The sequence below is a fragment of the Polistes fuscatus genome, unplaced genomic scaffold, assembly GCF_010416935.1.
Source record: "Polistes fuscatus isolate 324 unplaced genomic scaffold, CU_Pfus_HIC Scaffold8, whole genome shotgun sequence".
In the NCBI taxonomy this organism is placed as follows: domain Eukaryota; kingdom Metazoa; phylum Arthropoda; class Insecta; order Hymenoptera; family Vespidae; genus Polistes; species Polistes fuscatus.
This window is the reverse complement of record NW_025113162.1, coordinates 1443297-1459723: the sequence shown is the minus strand read 5'-3', so window position 1 is coordinate 1459723 and position 16427 is coordinate 1443297. Positions and strand designations below refer to the sequence as shown.

General features: G+C 27.3%; 4 protein-coding genes across 5 annotated transcripts; 2 read left to right on the top strand and 2 right to left on the bottom strand.

Moving 5' to 3' along the window:
• Window positions 1-349: 349 nt before the first annotated feature.
• LOC122525031 (3-hydroxyisobutyrate dehydrogenase, mitochondrial) lies at window positions 350-3299 on the bottom strand. The gene is made up of 7 exons (XM_043647571.1): window positions 2789-3299; window positions 2159-2337; window positions 1867-1988; window positions 1598-1808; window positions 1399-1525; window positions 1104-1275; window positions 350-789 (listed from the first exon to the last, which is right to left on the bottom strand). The coding sequence occupies exons 1-7, from the start codon at window positions 2918-2920 to the stop codon at window positions 776-778; spliced, it is 957 nt and encodes a 318-aa protein (XP_043503506.1). The 5' UTR covers window positions 2921-3299; the 3' UTR covers window positions 350-775.
• A 1536-nt stretch (window positions 3300-4835) lies between these two features.
• On the top strand, window positions 4836-8756 carry LOC122524925. The gene is made up of 12 exons (XM_043647446.1): window positions 4836-5004; window positions 5088-5232; window positions 5347-5529; window positions 5648-5802; window positions 5867-5957; window positions 6050-6116; window positions 6238-6478; window positions 6563-6746; window positions 7331-7421; window positions 7547-7702; window positions 8277-8360; window positions 8451-8756. Exons 1-12 carry the CDS (start codon window positions 4836-4838, stop codon window positions 8754-8756), a joined length of 1872 nt encoding a protein of 623 aa, XP_043503381.1.
• Window positions 8757-9372: 616 nt separating this feature from the next.
• On the bottom strand, window positions 9373-11018 carry LOC122525029 (proline-rich protein PRCC). Its single transcript, XM_043647569.1, has 3 exons — window positions 10493-11018; window positions 10337-10393; window positions 9373-10256 (listed from the first exon to the last, which is right to left on the bottom strand). The coding sequence occupies exons 1-3, from the start codon at window positions 10856-10858 to the stop codon at window positions 9387-9389; spliced, it is 1293 nt and encodes a 430-aa protein (XP_043503504.1). The 5' UTR covers window positions 10859-11018; the 3' UTR covers window positions 9373-9386.
• Window positions 11019-12008: 990 nt separating this feature from the next.
• On the top strand, window positions 12009-14731 carry LOC122525028 (alpha-endosulfine). Of its 2 annotated transcripts, none has more exons than XM_043647568.1 (3): window positions 12009-12068; window positions 13800-13919; window positions 14436-14731. In XM_043647568.1, exons 1-3 carry the CDS (start codon window positions 12009-12011, stop codon window positions 14604-14606), a joined length of 351 nt encoding a protein of 116 aa, XP_043503503.1. In that variant the 3' UTR covers window positions 14607-14731. The 2 variants fall into 2 exon arrangements, with proteins under 2 accessions (XP_043503503.1, XP_043503502.1); XM_043647567.1 differs by lacking the exon at window positions 12009-12068 and adding an exon at window positions 13030-13428.
• Window positions 14732-16427: the final 1696 nt, after the last annotated feature.

Below are 16427 nucleotides of genomic sequence, written 5' to 3'. Positions count from 1 at the left end.
ATAATAATAATAATAATAATAGTAGTAACACCGATAATACGGATTATTGTAACAACGTTCCTTTTCTTGTATTTTCTTTAATTCGTTTTTCTCGTTGATCGGAGCACACAAGACGTTACGATGAAATGAAATAAAATGAAATAAAAATTATTTACACGGTTAAACTTGAATTATTTGTTTCCGGAGAGCCGAAAATGCAGGAGCCACGCCGACACCAGCAGCATTGAACCGCACTGCGCCCTCTCGGTTTTTCCAGATCGTCTATTATTCCTATCTCTTTTTCTCTCTCTTTCTTTCTCTCTTTTCCACTCTTTCTAACTCTCCCTCCTACTCTTTCTTTACTTCTTTCTTTCTTCGGAACTCTCAACGTAGTCTCTGTAGGCTCCTGCCGCGAGCAAAAACTCTCGACAAGTGACAGAAATGGTGGAGGTACCACGTTGGTCAACTCAACGACCCTCCGATGATAGTAACTTGGTTCCTTAACAACCCGGATGTCGCTGCTGTCGTGATCTTTCTTCTTTCCTTAATCGAATGAAAACGTCTCATTGTATGTATCGATCGGTAATGTAGAAATCGTTACGTATTATTTTTCAAATAAAATATTTATGAACTTTTTTATTGACTTTATATCATTCAGTTATTAAAGATTTAATTTATTCTTCACTTTTCTTTCTCTGTATTTTGTTATTTAAAAGCGTTTAATTTGTAGATGGCATTAGCATTCTACTACGTTAGTCAACATAATTACTGTTCTCGTTAAGCCACCATTTTTGTTTTAAATCTTGTTTCCTAAAACATTGAGTGAATTATTATCAAATAATAATGTTAACTTAAGTTTTAGTTAAAAAAAAAATAAATACATGATAGCGATTTAATAAAGTAGATTTTTTAAAATGTATTTCTAACCTGATTTTTTTATGACTAGAATTGGAGGTTTGTTACAAAATATGTAGTGGAAAAGTATCAGCGGGAAATTCAAACCTTCATTATATCGATCATTATTAAAATAGTTCATATAATATTATTTTATTGCAGAGAGAAAAATACGATTAAAAAAGTAAATGAAGATGTGCGATGTTAAATATATTGATTTTAATCTTTACCTTTTATAAATTGGTACACGATACTAAAATCTTTTTTTGATAAACCATGAGTATTGAGTATTCTATAAATTTGATGAGCTAAAGAACCCAAAGGAATTAATGTATTTGTCCTAGTGGCAGCAGATTGAGCCAAACTTAAATCCTTTGTCATAAGAGATGTACTAAAACCACCCTAAAGTAAAATATTAATTATTTAGTTTAACAAAAAGTATAATATTTAATAATCATCATTATTAAACAAATAATATACAAATTTTGTTAATATTTAAAACATTGTATATATGAATTAACTTACTTCATAATTTCTGGAACTAGGAACATCAGGAAGTATACCAGGAACAGGATTGTACAATTCCGAAGACCAACATCTTCCTGAACTGGAATTCACTATGTCGTTCAATACACTATCTTTCAAACCCAATCTATCAAATGCAAAATTCAGTAATCAAGTAATAATTAACAATACTTTGACGATATATTTCAATACACTTTACCTTTGACCAAGGTTGAAAATTTCGGCCGTACCGATCATATTAATAGCCAATAACATATTATTACATAATTTTGCTGCCTGTCCCATTCCAACATCACCGCAATGAACTATTCTCGAGCCCATAACTTCCAAAATAGATTTGGCGGAGTCAAAATTTTCTATAGAACCACCAACCATAAAAGTCAATGTACCATCCCTCGCTGCGTTTATACCTAAAATATAAAAATATAAACAATATATTTATATAATTCTATACATAACAAAATTTACCTCCGGAAACAGGAGCATCGATAAATTTGGCTTCTCGTTTTTCAACCTCTTCCGAAATTTCCTGCGACACGAACGGGTCTATTGTACTGCTGTCTATCAGGAGTGCACCTTTTTTCACTGAACTATAAAAAATACAAATCATTGATCTAAATGTGAGTATATAAAAACATACAGGATATTCCAAAAGTAATCAATTAATCGATGAATCATTTTTCGTTTGAGCCACGACTTGTGAGACACCCAGTATATCTAAAAATAAAAAAATGTTTTGATATCTTCGATGCACTGATACCTCAATACACCATTAGCACCGGTATAGCAATTTAAAACGTGTTGACTCGAAGGTAACATAGAAATGAGCACGTCAACATCCTTCGCCATTTCCGCGCCGGTCGATGCAGTTTTTGCACCGGCTTCAATCAAGTTAGAAATTGCTGATTTATCAACATCAAACACCGTTAATTGATAATCCTATAAAAAATACTTTTAGATCAAATCCTTCTATTCCTAATAATGGTTTAAGTCGAAACTGGATTAAATCCAAATATTGAATAAATTTATTCTATAATTTATTTTTTATTGTAAAAATATATTAAAATAATATATTAAATGAAAATATATAAATAGATAGATATCAAATATAAATTTTATGTAAACAATAAAACTCTCATATTGCTTCCATTTTCAAATCAAACTTTCATTTTAAATTAATAAAAAATATAATATAATAAATTATAAAAACAATATATTTTCAATATTTTTACAATTAATAGCATAAATTTGTTTAACAATCGTACAATCAATATTATGTTAGAAGAATCTTCGGAACGATGATATTAAATCACTTGTAAATCATAAAATAAATTTGTGTTCAATTTTTCGACCTTATCCATCGTCATAATTATCGGCACAATTTTCTTACCTTTTTTAAAATGTTTCTTGCCATATGATTACCCATATTTCCTAAACCGATAAATCCAATTTTGGAAAATCGACGCACACTTGTTGTACTCATCCACTTTGACGATTTTAAACCAAAAACGAGGAGATTCATTTTTTGTATCTATTCTTATTTGATTTTAATAATGTTATTTTCGTTGTCAATAACAAAAGCACTGTGATATTCGTTCACGATATTTTCTTAGAAATGATTCATAGTATAATATGCTAAAGAAATAATTTTATTTTAAACGCAAGTTCATTAAAAAACTAATGTATTCTTCAGCTCGATAAATATAAATGAAGTTGTTTATCTCTCTTTTACGAGTCCGTTAAAGCATCGATGACGCTACCATAAGTTAAAAGAAAGAGTAAAGTAGAAACACGTTGAGCAATCGTACGATAAGATATTATACGGATCAAATATTTATTCTAATTTAATACTATTCGTATGTATATTGATATATAATATAATACTATATTCCCTATGTTACTTATTTATTAATATTACAGCGTTACAAAGTATTTAAATAATTAGAATTATAAAAAATAATAAAAACACAAGATTACATTTATGCACTTAAATATAAAATATAAAAACAATTTAATAAACTTAATTCACATTTTTCAAATAGCACGTTAAAATAACGAATCATATATAACTTCAATATCCTGCAAATAAAATTAATTTATTTGAAAGAGTATTTTTCAAATCGCACGTTAAAAAATCGAATCTAACATAGATTGGATAATTCTAAAAATAAAAATTAATCCATTTGAAAGGTATTTTTCAAATCACACGTTAGAATCGAATAATATATACTCCAATATTCCAATAACAATAAAAAAAAGAAAAAAAAGAAAAATGAGAGAAATAAAGTAATGCCTTAGAAGAGTATTTATCAAATTACACGCTAAAAAATCTAATAAATATTTAATCAAATATAAATTACCCTCTTATTCTATTTTATATTATCATAATAATATAACGATGTCAAGTATACGATCGATATTATAATATATATTTTTTTTCTCTTTTATTTTAATTGCAGAGTCCAATAATTCCCTGGAGATACGTTAGGAAGAGAGAGTACTTTAAAAAGTATATAATACATCATTCAAAAGCTCATTCTATCGTAAATCACCTCTCCTTTGGACAGGAAGTAGATTACATCATATGCTTTTTTATCGACCTGACACACGTCATCGGTACATTTTAATTTTTCTCTATTTTTCAAAACCCCACTGCCGCCCCCATTATTTAAACAAGTCGTAAAATGAAAAATCGTTATTGTAAAACAGAATGTAAAAAGAAAAATAAAATAAGGAGAGAGAGAGAATGTGAAAGAAAGAGAAATTTAACAAAAGTATTCAACAAAAACTACCCTTCTGATGTTTTTGATGGTTCTTTTCTCTTCCCACCATCATCATCCCCCTTCTATATAAACAATGAATTTCTGAAATGACACCAATTAAGTTTTTACGATGGAATATCGAGAAAAGTAATTACACGTCATTAAATATTTACTTAATACGATATTTACAACATGACATTCAAGGATTTGAGATATTAGTGTTTACTTGTTAACTTCTTCATGTTAAAACTGTTATCTACGTGGTGTTAAAAGTGCTTGGAAATGTCATATCACAAGTACATGTAAACGATGTCCAGGTAGATACTTTCCGTATGCTCTAATTATTTTCCCCTTTCTTTCTGTCTTTTTCCTCTTCCCTTTTTTCTTTACACTCATATACATCTCTCTCTCTTTCTCTTTCTCTTTCTATATATATGTTTGCATATACGAGTATATAAGAACAGGATGGTAAAACCAACAAGTCGATGGTAGATTCTCGTCGAGTACACTTGTATGCTATAATTGTTGTGGTGGTGATGGTGGTGGTGGTGGTTTCGTATCATTCACTCACGTTTACTTAAAATCTATTTTCTTTCTTTTTTATAAAAGCTCTTTAAATGACATTAAAATCATTTATAATCGTTAACCAATGGTTCATCTAAATTATGTACGATAATGAAAGCATATTTGTTTCTTTATATTATACTGAAAGATATACGATTGTCAGAAAGCAGTGAAATTGTTCACAAATTCATTGAAACCTCTTGGATTACGAAGAAGGATTTTAATTTTACTTTAAAAACGACTTTTCAGAATTCTATTTGTTGCAACGTTTATCTGCATGGTTAAGATTTTTTCTATATAATTTGATTAAATGATTTGGATTATTTGTAATTTTTTAATTTGGATTTACTTTTTTGATTTCAGATACCTCTCCGGAAATATATTATTTGTTTAAAAAATTTGTCGACTATTATCCTTACGAATATTCGTTGAACGTTAATACTTATGATTGCTCGGCATATTTTTTATTGGGCTCGACCGAGAAAGAAATTTATAATGATTTGAAGAAGTGAAGTAAACCAGAATATTTTCACGTTTTGTTTTTTTGAAATATTTCTATTTAAATTTGTAATGAACATTTTTGTATCTTTAATTTGTTTAATATTTGTATTCATTTATTTAGAATTCCAACGTTTAAATCGAATACAGAAATTTTGGTCGTTCTAAACAACAATTTAGAAATAAATTCGAATATCTTAAACGTGACGATTTATGGAAACGCAAACGCTAATGTAGTATGCAAATCGGGAATATGGAGTTTGTCGGAAAATTATTTGTTCCCAAGAATCTTTCAAAATGTCGACAAGTATAAATAAAATATTTTTTATTAGACTAAAATAAACGATTAATTCTTTTTAAAAAATGTTATTAGGATCGCATAAGTATTGATATAAACAATAGAATAAAATAAATCATTTTTGTAGATACGAAAAATTGAAACAAAATGATGGAAAAGTGAATTTCCACGGCAGACAATTAAGAATAGCGACGCTTTATCGTCCACCAGTATCATATTTAAATCGTACGAGTATCAAAATTATCGATGACGTCGAAGAAGAAATATTTGACGCTGACGATGGTATTAATACTAAATTTTATAAATTAATCTAATTTAGAAAAATACATTTATTTCAATAATTTAGATCTCGAGAGAGATGGTATCGAGGTAAAATTGTTCTTACTAATGGCAGAAAAATTAAACTTTACTTGGATCATTAGAAAATCGAAATATAGGTATTAAATTCAATAAATAACTTTCGTTTCATTAAAAATCCTAATTTTTTAATTGTACTCAATATTATTTGGTAAAAAAAAAAAAAAAACAGATACGGAAAAAAATACAACGAAACTGTATGGAAAGATGGATTGATAGAACCCATGTATAAAAATAAGGTACATTCGTAAACATCATAATTTTATATTGAAACACTATAGATCCTAAAAAAAATGAAATGTAAAAAGAATTTTGAGATCTTATTTTTATTTTTAAAAATATATTGTTCACTTTTTATAGGTCGACATGGCGTTTGGCGGAATATGGTTGAACTTGGATCATTATAGTTTCGTCAACTTGACGGAACCATGGTACCAATTGTTTATTCACTTTTTGGTACCACGTCCACAACCAACAACCAGTTTCTGGGCTCTAACTAGACCTTTCTCATTAACAATATGGATTCTACTCGTCCTATCAATACTCTTACAAAGTATTTGCATGTTTATTCGTGCTCGATTCAATCCACAATTTCCTGAACGTAAGATCAAATCAAATTTTAAAGCAAATTTATTACGAAAACATTTCCCTTTTATTTTTAATAAAATTAATTCCATTCAAACAGGATTTAGACACTTTTTGTTAACTCTGATCGAATTGACCGGTCGATTGTTGGGTTCCTGGGCACCGAAAAATATGGTCAATGTTAAACTACAATTATATCTTTGGCAAATGTTGGGATTGATATTGGTTACTGCTTATTGTAGCAGTTTGGCAGCAAAATTAACTAATTCAGAATATGAAAAAAGGTTGGAAAATTAAATTAAAAGTTTTTAATTTTTCATCAAAGAAAAAGCACATTATTTTACTTTGTTAGCATTTTCTAAACTAACTGCGAGTTTATCTAGGGTAGAGTTTAATTTGGTTGTTTATGTGCACAAAAATTTATATTACTTGTTAAGGGTAATATGTTCTAAAAAGAAAAATGCTTATCGTGACCACGTGCGGTCTCATAAAGCAATAATTTACCCATGAAGAAAACAATAATTCAATGGTCAAATTAAGAGGTTCTACTAGACCCTCGACATTCGAGAAATATTAACCTTTTTTCGGATTATCAACTCTTTAAATCGCTGGAATACGCTTATAAATTATTCTGAAGTAGTAAACCATTTAATCGGGTATTTTTATTCCGAAACATCCAAATTTATGAAAAAGATATATAAAAAACGCACACATACACAGCATTAAATAATTATGAAAATTATATTTTATAATATTATATAATAAAAAATACAAAATATTTTTGTTATACTAAAAAAATAATGGACTTTTTTAAAATACACCTAATATTTCGAATGAATGATAAATAGCATTTGTTATCTTTTTACAGGATCGACACGATACAACAATTTCTCGAAGCTAATTTGAAGTGGGGAAGAAGACCACCGACTCCACCTTTCAAAGAATTTTTCGACTTAGACGTACGTAACAAAATGCACGCACACCATATGCACATTATTCAAATCAGAACAAAATTTAAGGACATTAAAAATTATACTTAATTTTACGAAGCAGAAAAACTGGAATTAATAACCCTCTTGTTTAGGATCCTGATGCCTCTCAATTGCCGAGTAGATATAAAGTTGTTGAAACATCGAAGGAAATTCATGAAAATATAATTAAAGGAAATTACGCTATACTTGGAAATTTCGTTGGATCTGTATTTTTTCCCGAGGATGAAGTTGCCAACGAAGATCTCAAAGTACGTTCAAAGATATTCAAATCATTTTTTATCGCTTCTATTTATTTGATCAGTATTTTGCATTAATTAAATAAATAAATTATCGATACACACATATATACATGAATATTTTGTTTCGATATAAATAATTGTTGATATTATATTATGTATAAAAAAAATGTTTAAGATGTAACAAATATTTAATTAATCATCGATCGTTATTTGATGTCATTTTTTGCTGATGGTGGTGTTTGCCACCCTCTAGCATACTTTTAAAATCAACAAATTAGGCTAATAATATTAAAGACGAACAGGAAGGTGAATATACTTAAAGGAGTATTCAATAGATTCATAAAACAAGACATATACTCTTACAATTAGTACTATTTTACACAGAGAGAGAGAGAAAGAAATTATTATTGATTTATATATATTTAATCTATTTTATTATTCCTAATATAATTATCAATCAATTACTAATATTTGATTGCAAATACTAATTAAAAATATTGATTAAAAATATTGTTAAAATACTGATCCAATAAAAAGCATAATAATATAATCTATTAATTCGATTGTATTTGTTATTTCAAAGAATTACCGTGTGATGAAAGAAATGGTCGGAAAATTTTATGCAACTTTTGCCGTTCAACCTTGGCTACTATCACCAATAAACAGGGTAATTCAAATAGATTTAATTTTATACCTAATAAATAGTTTCTAAATCCATATTTTATTTTTCTTTTAAATCAATTTATTTCTTTTCCAGATAATGTTACGACTGAAGGAATCCGGAATCGCCACTTTTCATTTACAAGATGTCGTACGACGACGTGCTAGCTTCAATCTTCGAGAAATTCTTATAGAATACGATGGAAAAAATGGACTTAGAGTACTCACTTTAACACCTTTAGGAGCTGGTTTCTTTTTACTTTTACTTGGACTATCGATATCAACTCTCGTTTTCTATTTAGAAATTAAATATGCCAACAAATCCAAATCAATTCGTGAGAATTTACGCGACATTGATCGAAAACGAAAATTATACTCTCGATCTCCATTGGTTAAAAATTAATTAAAAATTAATATTATCCGATTTATTAAATATAAACAATTTTTAATAAGTTACTACTATTTGATCTTTAATAATAATTAAATTGAAAGTAATCTAGTCATATTTCGTTGTTTTTGAGATATTTAGTTAATAATTAATAAGATAAAGAAACAACAAGTTAGTGCATTTGTTATTACAAATAAATTCTTTTATGTAATTTAAAAATTTGAAAAAAATAACGCGTATGTTTATGAGAACAACAAATTTTTAATCCATACCTCAAATGACTTACAATTAGACTACTTTCATTATACTAACTCAATTGATGTGGCAATATAACATTGCTTCGTACAGCAATATTATAAATATAGTTTTACAGAATGAATTCTGTATAATTAACACTGTAATAAGTATTTTCAACAATAACATAAAAATATTTATATCGCATCCATTGAAAACGGTCTCAATTAAATTTTATAATCAAATACTAGTCTAGAAAAATATCATTACTTTTATTAGTATTACAATATTGTATTTTCCTGTTATATATAATATATATATATATATATATATTATAACCGTTTTACAAAGGATGGTTTTTTTTAGTCATCAGGCTTGGTGATAAAATAATTGTACCTTTTTCACCTGCATTTAAAAGCCATATTTCGACTGCGTTTGTTTCCTAGTCATCCGGTTAACAGCCCATTGATTCTTCAATTCCACTTCCATGGCTTTAGCTTGGTGCGCTAAGTATGTAATTTGATGTTTCTTTTTTGATTGGAAATTAATTCCACTACTTTGCATAGACACAGGCCTTTGTACAGGATCTTCTGTTAATGCCTTCACCAACCATTCCCTTTCATCAGGTTTAATATCATCGCCACTAATTTCTATTATGTTAGCTTCTTCCACTTCCTTATTTTTTCTCTTTATACCTCTCTTACCGCAGAGATATTCTATAGCTTTCTCATCAAATGCTACATTACCTTCCGCATCTACATTATATTCTTGTTCAGGTATAGGTAATTTTGGTCCAACTTCTGCTTTATTTTTAATTAATATTTCATCTCTTGGTAGATTAATGATATTACTTGTCAACGTTAAATTAGAATTTGGAACGTTTTCTTCCGTATTATTGTCATCTATGATACTATTTACACTTGTATTATCTTTCAGTTTAAATTCATTTAATTGTTTGGGCATTGATACAAGATTCCTGCTTTCCGTGTTCTGCAAATTTGAAGATTCTATATCTGGGACAGAATCTATTTTATTCAAAGCAAAGAAATCTATGCCAGATTCCTGGTTGTCAGTTTCACTTGTATCGCTTTCTGCTTCATCTTCAACATTTGTTTTGTATTTAGATTTTATTGATTTATCATTGGGTAATACAACCTTTTTCGTCGTAGTCGATGTCAATACTTTTTGTGACTTGGCGACAATATTTGGTATCAGAGGTTTCTTAACTTTTTGCTCAAACACTTTAGGTGGCGGTAAGAGAGAAAAAAGTCCTGATCCTTTCTGCGAATGTTACAAAAAAGATATTAAGAAACAAATTATATTTATATAAAAAACATTCTAAGAATTAAAAATCATCTTACATCTATCGATGCAACTTTACTTTGCTTTTTCATATCCTCTTCGTCGAGATCCTTGAACTGAAATTAACAAATGTCAAACGAATGAATATTTATTATAACATTTTACAGATGAAATAATATTTGTTTTGAATATCCATTAAATCATCTCAAACTTACTTCGCACAAAGATCGAATCATTATTTTAACTGGCTTTTTTGCTGGCCTTTTGTCTTGTCCCATTTCCTTCTTAACTGCAATCTTACCCACTTCCTCATCCTCTTCTTCTTCCACATCCTTCAAATTCATTTGCTCCGGTTCAGTATTTTTAGGTCTCGGCAATACATTCCAATTAATTTTAAATAATGGTTCATTATTTACAGATAATTCTACATTTGTCTGATATTTAGGTTCAGATAAATGTAAATCTTTGTTTACAAAGTTGGTTAGTGAGGTTATTTCATTTTTACTATTGTTAACTTCAGTCGAATTATCCTCTTCATTTTCAGAATTATCATCACTACTATCGTATGCTACTAAACTCATGTTTTATTATTATATTTGACATATACGAAAAATTGATATTAAACGATTTAATAAATACAAGGTTGCAGTGATAATTTAAATTCACATAAGACGTATTTGATAACCTTCCACCTGAATACTTTACGACCGAAATGCCATCTGATAATCGATTTCAATAGTTATCTCTAGTGACAATCAAAGCGCCATCTGATATTTAATTTCAAAAGTTCAAACTTGAAAAGCACGCTTACTTTGTTTTTATTTCTTTTAAAAAGACGTAGGCTTTTTTTTGATTGGGTGTCATGTTCAAAAAGTATACATTTTTTAAATTCAAAATTTCAATGCAAATTTGAGTTTTTTTTCAAACAGCTACCATTTCTACAACAAAATTTTTAAATCCTTACCCCAACGTCAACCGATAGCTATTACCTTTCTTAATAATAAACAATTTGTTTTTTTGATTTCAGACAATACCTTACAAAGAAATCAAGTACACCATCAGAAAGGATTTTCAAATCAAGGCCCTACATATCAGCTTATGTCTTCACTATGTTTTCATTTTTTTTAATTTTAAATATTGTAAATTGTTCATAAAAATACTATGTATATATGTAAAATAAATATTATTTTATTATATTTAATGACTGTGTTAAAAAAAAGTTTATTCTTATACCTATTTTACCGAGGGCCAAGGTGGCATAACCCCTTAATTATTAAATATTAAAAAATTATGGCAAAATATATTATAGATTAATACACATTATACATTTAACATAAAAAAAATAAAATATTAAATGTAATAAGAAAATAAAAGATATATAAATAGATATATATATATATATATATAACATTAATATAAATAATGTAGAAATGATATATTTAATTGAAATATTATTAAGATTGTCTATTATATAATACAAATTTATTTTCAAGATCATCGTAATCTTTTTGTTTTTTTTCAAGAATAATTTTAGCTTCTAATAAATTTGGTGGGAGATCATGATATTCACTTAAAATATTATCTAATTTGATATTTTCTTCTACCATAGCTAAATACTGTTTATACTTTTCTATTATTAAATGTAATTGTAAATTATCGACTTTTAAATTATCTAATGTAGCTGTTACATTTTCTAATGTCTGATTATATTCTTTTAATTTCATCTTCATGATGACTTCTTGCGAGGAGAAATCTTCTAAATCTTTTTCTGCATTGGATACAAAATCAACAGTGGATTGTACAATTTTCAGCATGGAACTAATTTCGTTTTGAAGGGATCCTATTCTTCCATTTAGAAAATTTAATTCCATATTTATTTCTTTCAAAGAAATATTGTATTCCATATTGGCTACGTTTTTTCTTCGTTTGATGATTTCCAATGACGTTTTACTTAAAGATGACATCTCTTCCGATCTCATAATCATAAGACTTTTGTTTAATTCTTCATTCTTACTTTCGTCTACAGTTTGTGGTTCTATGTGTAATCTGTAAAAGTTAGATAATTCCTTCTCATATGCTATATTTTCTTTCTTACATTCCTCCAATCCTTTACGCAATGTTTGCAATGCATCATTTTCTCCATGCAGTTTATCATTTTCTAGTTTTGTATTAACATACTGGCATTCATATTCATAATCATAGTCATAAGTTCTTGCAGATTGTGGCTGTCAAAAAATGTTTAATTTATTGAATTATAATATTTACTTGTTATGTTTTTTACAGTTAGAAAAACACAAAATACTTTTTGTATTTTGTCAAATAGAGAACAATCAAATAAAATATTTTAAACAAACTTAATTTAAAAAATAAAAAATATATTTAAAATTTATTCTACCTTTTTGGTATCCATAGTTATCTTCAACAAATCATCAAATTAAATTTGAATATTTCTTCCTTATATGATTTGATATGAAGTCTTGAACATAACCAAAAATTGTAACGCAAATTGATTAATACAAAACAAAATTTATTATAAAAAAATTAATTATAAATGTCTTGAAGCAAACATAAACGGCTACTACTATTTTTTTGAGTTCAATAAGACTAACATTGTTTTGAACGACGCGAAAATAATCAAGGAACTTTTGATTTATCTAGAAATTTTAGATCCACCTTAGAACTTTTAACTTATCTAGGAACTTTTGATCCCTCTGTATACGTGTTTCCTTAAACATGCCGTCTATGACCACAGTTAACCAATTAAATACGACTCTAAACTCCTTAATGTTAGATTAAATATTAGTCATGAAAATGGTTCTTAAGGTTGGTTTTTGGTAACGGTCAGACATATGACTCTGCATGTGACGGGATTACTGTTTTTGAAGCATCTACGTTGACAGTCGATTGTTTTGGACAAAAAATTACTGACCACGGGAAATTATAATTTACGTTTGTCATTTTCCATTTAAAATTTAAAATAATAACTTACATAGTCATTGTTTACAAGACATTACCAGCTTATTTTGCATATGTTCTTTAAAGCCAGAGCATAGAAAGTGAACAGTGTATCTGAGAAATATAAAGTTAATCGTGTAGTATAATAAAGTCGCCAACAATGAGCGACGATCAGACAAACGAACCAACTGTCGAGGTAATTTATTATTTTTGTGATAAAAATGACCGGTTAATTTTACCGCCATCTTAACTAATCATCTCTTATCTTTACTCATATTACATTTTTTCCCATATTTCACTAATCATACATATATATATATATATATATATATGTATATACACACATGTGTATATTTAGTATAGCAAACTAACTACACAAAACACCCGAACTACGTTTTACACATGAACTACGTTTTTTCTTTGTAATTATATATACCTGCATTTATATCTAATATGTGTGTATATATATATAAATATATCTAGTTTTGCAATCACATAATTTTCTTTAGCTTCTAGAAGTATATTTCATAAAGAACTAATTGAATGTTATAATTTTTGTTTTTTTAGTTGTCGTCAAATGATATTGAAAAGTTGGAAGAGGCTAAGCTGAAAGCTAAATTTCCGAATGCACTTGGACGTCCTATTAGTGGTCATTCGGCATTTTTACAAAAAAGATTAGCCAAAGGTGTAAGTAAATATAGAATATTATATAATATAATATAATATACATATATTTTGTATGTATGGTGGTCTGTAATCAATGGTACCGATGAAAAACATAATAGAAAATGTAAAATATAATTTGTTCATATAAGGTTTTGTTTTAAAGAAAAATAAATTAGGAAATTTATTGAATATGCATGCACTTGATTTAGTTTTAACTTAACGGATGTTGCTATCTTACTTTTGGATATTACGTAGAGCATTTCTGTAATTCTTAATATATTTACAAACATTATCTGTACATCTCTTACATTAGTTGTACTCTTATGCTTATCAAACAAGACTTTTAATTTCCAAAATTGCAATCTTAGTTGCTTGTACCACCAGTTATGGAACACCCTATATATCATTAATGAATATTAAATATTAAAATGTTCCTATTTGATTTAGATCATAATAGATTTTTCTTATATGTATATGTTTATCGGTATAAATAAAAACTAAGAATGTAAAATGCAAATACGATATTAACAATTGCAGCAAAAATATTTTGATTCCGGTGATTATCAAATGGCAAAACAAAAATCAGCGGCTAAGCCAAAACCTGCTGGCATTTTACCAACAGGTGATGCTATTCCTACGCCAGAAACTGTGCCGCAGCGTAAAACTTCTATTATTCAACAAAAATTTAATACATCAACAACATCTTAAGGTTTTCACTATATATTTAATAGTAATAGTTATTAAACAAGCCATCGTCCGATTAATATGGTTCGATTATACAAATTAAAAACAAATTAGTTAAGTATAGTTATAATTCTTTAGATAAAGAAAAAGGAAAGAGAACTCTTATTCTTTTATCTTCAATTTTGTTAATAGCGCATGTTATAATATTATTCAATAATTTAATCATTTATCGTATTATTGCTAAACATAATTCTAAAATTGTCTTTAAAAAAAAACAACAGAAACGAAAAAATAATGTTTGAAATATTTTAATACAATAAGTAGTGTAAGATCCATACATGCAATAATTTTTACCTGACTTGTAATTAAATGGTTAGAAAATATTTGACCTAATTAAGAGATATGATACGTTTTATAAATCATTACTTTTGTGTTTTATTTTTTTTTTATTTTTTACTAAGAAAATTTGAATCACAGTAATTCAGTTTATTTGATTATTACAAAATCTTTTCTTTGAGTTTTTCTGATAAATAAAAAAATCCCAACTTTATATATATCATCTAATTTCAAAACGATAAATCTTATAAAATAAAAAAATATACATATAAGATACTGTAAAATTACGTGCATGACAAAAGTAGTAATAATGTACGAATGATTATTAATTAATAACGAATGAAAATAAATCCAGTGCTCTATCTACGCAATAGAGATTCAGGGTAAAAGATAATATAAATAATACAGATATGCATTTTAAAAGTTGCTGTGATGCACTTAGTAAGAGTATTTTCTTATAAGGAATTCAGGTTATCCTAAAAATCTGTGTGCAAAGTAAGATGAATCGCAAAAGAAGCTACTCTGCTTTGATTATTGTAAACTATATTAGTAATATATTGCAATTAAAATAACGAGTTGTTTTTTTTATTACCCAATTTTAAAAGAGCACCATTGTAATCTGATTGAAAAATCTAAGATTATAAATGATCTTATATTCTTAATAAAATAGGCTGTGAAAATAATATTTGTGCTGAGGACTAAATATTTATCTCTTGGCAAGCAGGCAACATATTAACACGTTAAGTGCCAAGCTTCTTTTATTGAACTTTAGACAACAATGATCTGTCAGTCGTAGAAAAACAAGAATGTTAGCCGTTGGTGATTGATGTGACTGATTGTGAGACAGAAAATGTAAGGTTGGTCCGTAAAAATCGGCGTGGCATTTAAGTATTAAGAATAATAAAACATATTTACAAAAAGATCAACTTAATTATATCAACATATATATTATTCATTCATTTATTTAGTTATTTATTTATCTATCTATCTATTTATTTATTTATTTATTTATTTATTCACAACTTCCATCATTATAAAGAAAATTATTTAAGTAAATATTGAACCATACCAATAATTATTAATATTATTATTTAAACATTTATGGGACATTAGTGAGTAATTATGTATTTTCATTTGTACCTCCTATATATAAATTACCATTTTAATATTTACATCATACACACCATTTCCCCAAAATATTTCTTATCATATATTTATTTTAGATTATCGCGTAAGACTCCATTGATTTTTATATTTCACTTATAATACAACTTTATAATGCACATAACTTTAATGTAGAATAACACTTCATTCTTTCTTCTTAATGCTATCAGTACATTTTCGTTTGATTAACAAAAAAAATCAACCCTATAAATGTATGCAAATATCATATGAATTCATTAATGGAGAGGGAGAGAAGGCACTTTTTTAATAGGACCATCATAAATTGTTTCCTTTACTTCGTGTAAGCGTTAATGAAATAATTTGGCAATAAAAAAAACTTAACAT

What these genes read in the sequence shown, in the direction of transcription:
- LOC122525031 (XM_043647571.1), bottom strand. Translation starts at nt 2,920, where the DNA reads ATGAATCTCCTCGTTTTTGGTTTAAAATCGTCAAAGTGGATGAGTACA. An exon ending in GGTGCTAATGGTGTATTGAG is followed by an intron (nt 1,989 to 2,158) that starts GTATCAGTGCAT and finishes TATTTTTTATAG; the next exon opens with TTCAGTGAAAAAAGGTGCAC. An exon ending in CTAGTTCCAGAAATTATGAA is followed by an intron (nt 1,276 to 1,398) that starts GTAAGTTAATTC and finishes ATTTTACTTTAG; the next exon opens with GGTGGTTTTAGTACATCTCT.
- LOC122524925 (XM_043647446.1), top strand. Translation starts at nt 4,836, where the DNA reads ATGAAAGCATATTTGTTTCTTTATATTATACTGAAAGATATACGATTG. An exon ending in AACCCATGTATAAAAATAAG is followed by an intron (nt 6,117 to 6,237) that starts GTACATTCGTAA and finishes CACTTTTTATAG; the next exon opens with GTCGACATGGCGTTTGGCGG. An exon ending in CAATCCACAATTTCCTGAAC is followed by an intron (nt 6,479 to 6,562) that starts GTAAGATCAAAT and finishes CCATTCAAACAG; the next exon opens with GATTTAGACACTTTTTGTTA.
- LOC122525029 (XM_043647569.1), bottom strand. Translation starts at nt 10,858, where the DNA reads ATGAGTTTAGTAGCATACGATAGTAGTGATGATAATTCTGAAAATGAA. An exon ending in TGATTCGATCTTTGTGCGAA is followed by an intron (nt 10,394 to 10,492) that starts GTAAGTTTGAGA and finishes TGTTAATTTCAG; the next exon opens with TTCAAGGATCTCGACGAAGA. An exon ending in GTAAAGTTGCATCGATAGAT is followed by an intron (nt 10,257 to 10,336) that starts GTAAGATGATTT and finishes TAACATTCGCAG; the next exon opens with AAAGGATCAGGACTTTTTTC.
- LOC122525028 (XM_043647568.1), top strand. Translation starts at nt 12,009, where the DNA reads ATGACTTCTTGCGAGGAGAAATCTTCTAAATCTTTTTCTGCATTGGAT. An exon ending in CATTGGATACAAAATCAACA is followed by an intron (nt 12,069 to 13,799) that starts GTGGATTGTACA and finishes TTGTTTTTTTAG; the next exon opens with TTGTCGTCAAATGATATTGA. An exon ending in AAAAAAGATTAGCCAAAGGT is followed by an intron (nt 13,920 to 14,435) that starts GTAAGTAAATAT and finishes TAACAATTGCAG; the next exon opens with CAAAAATATTTTGATTCCGG.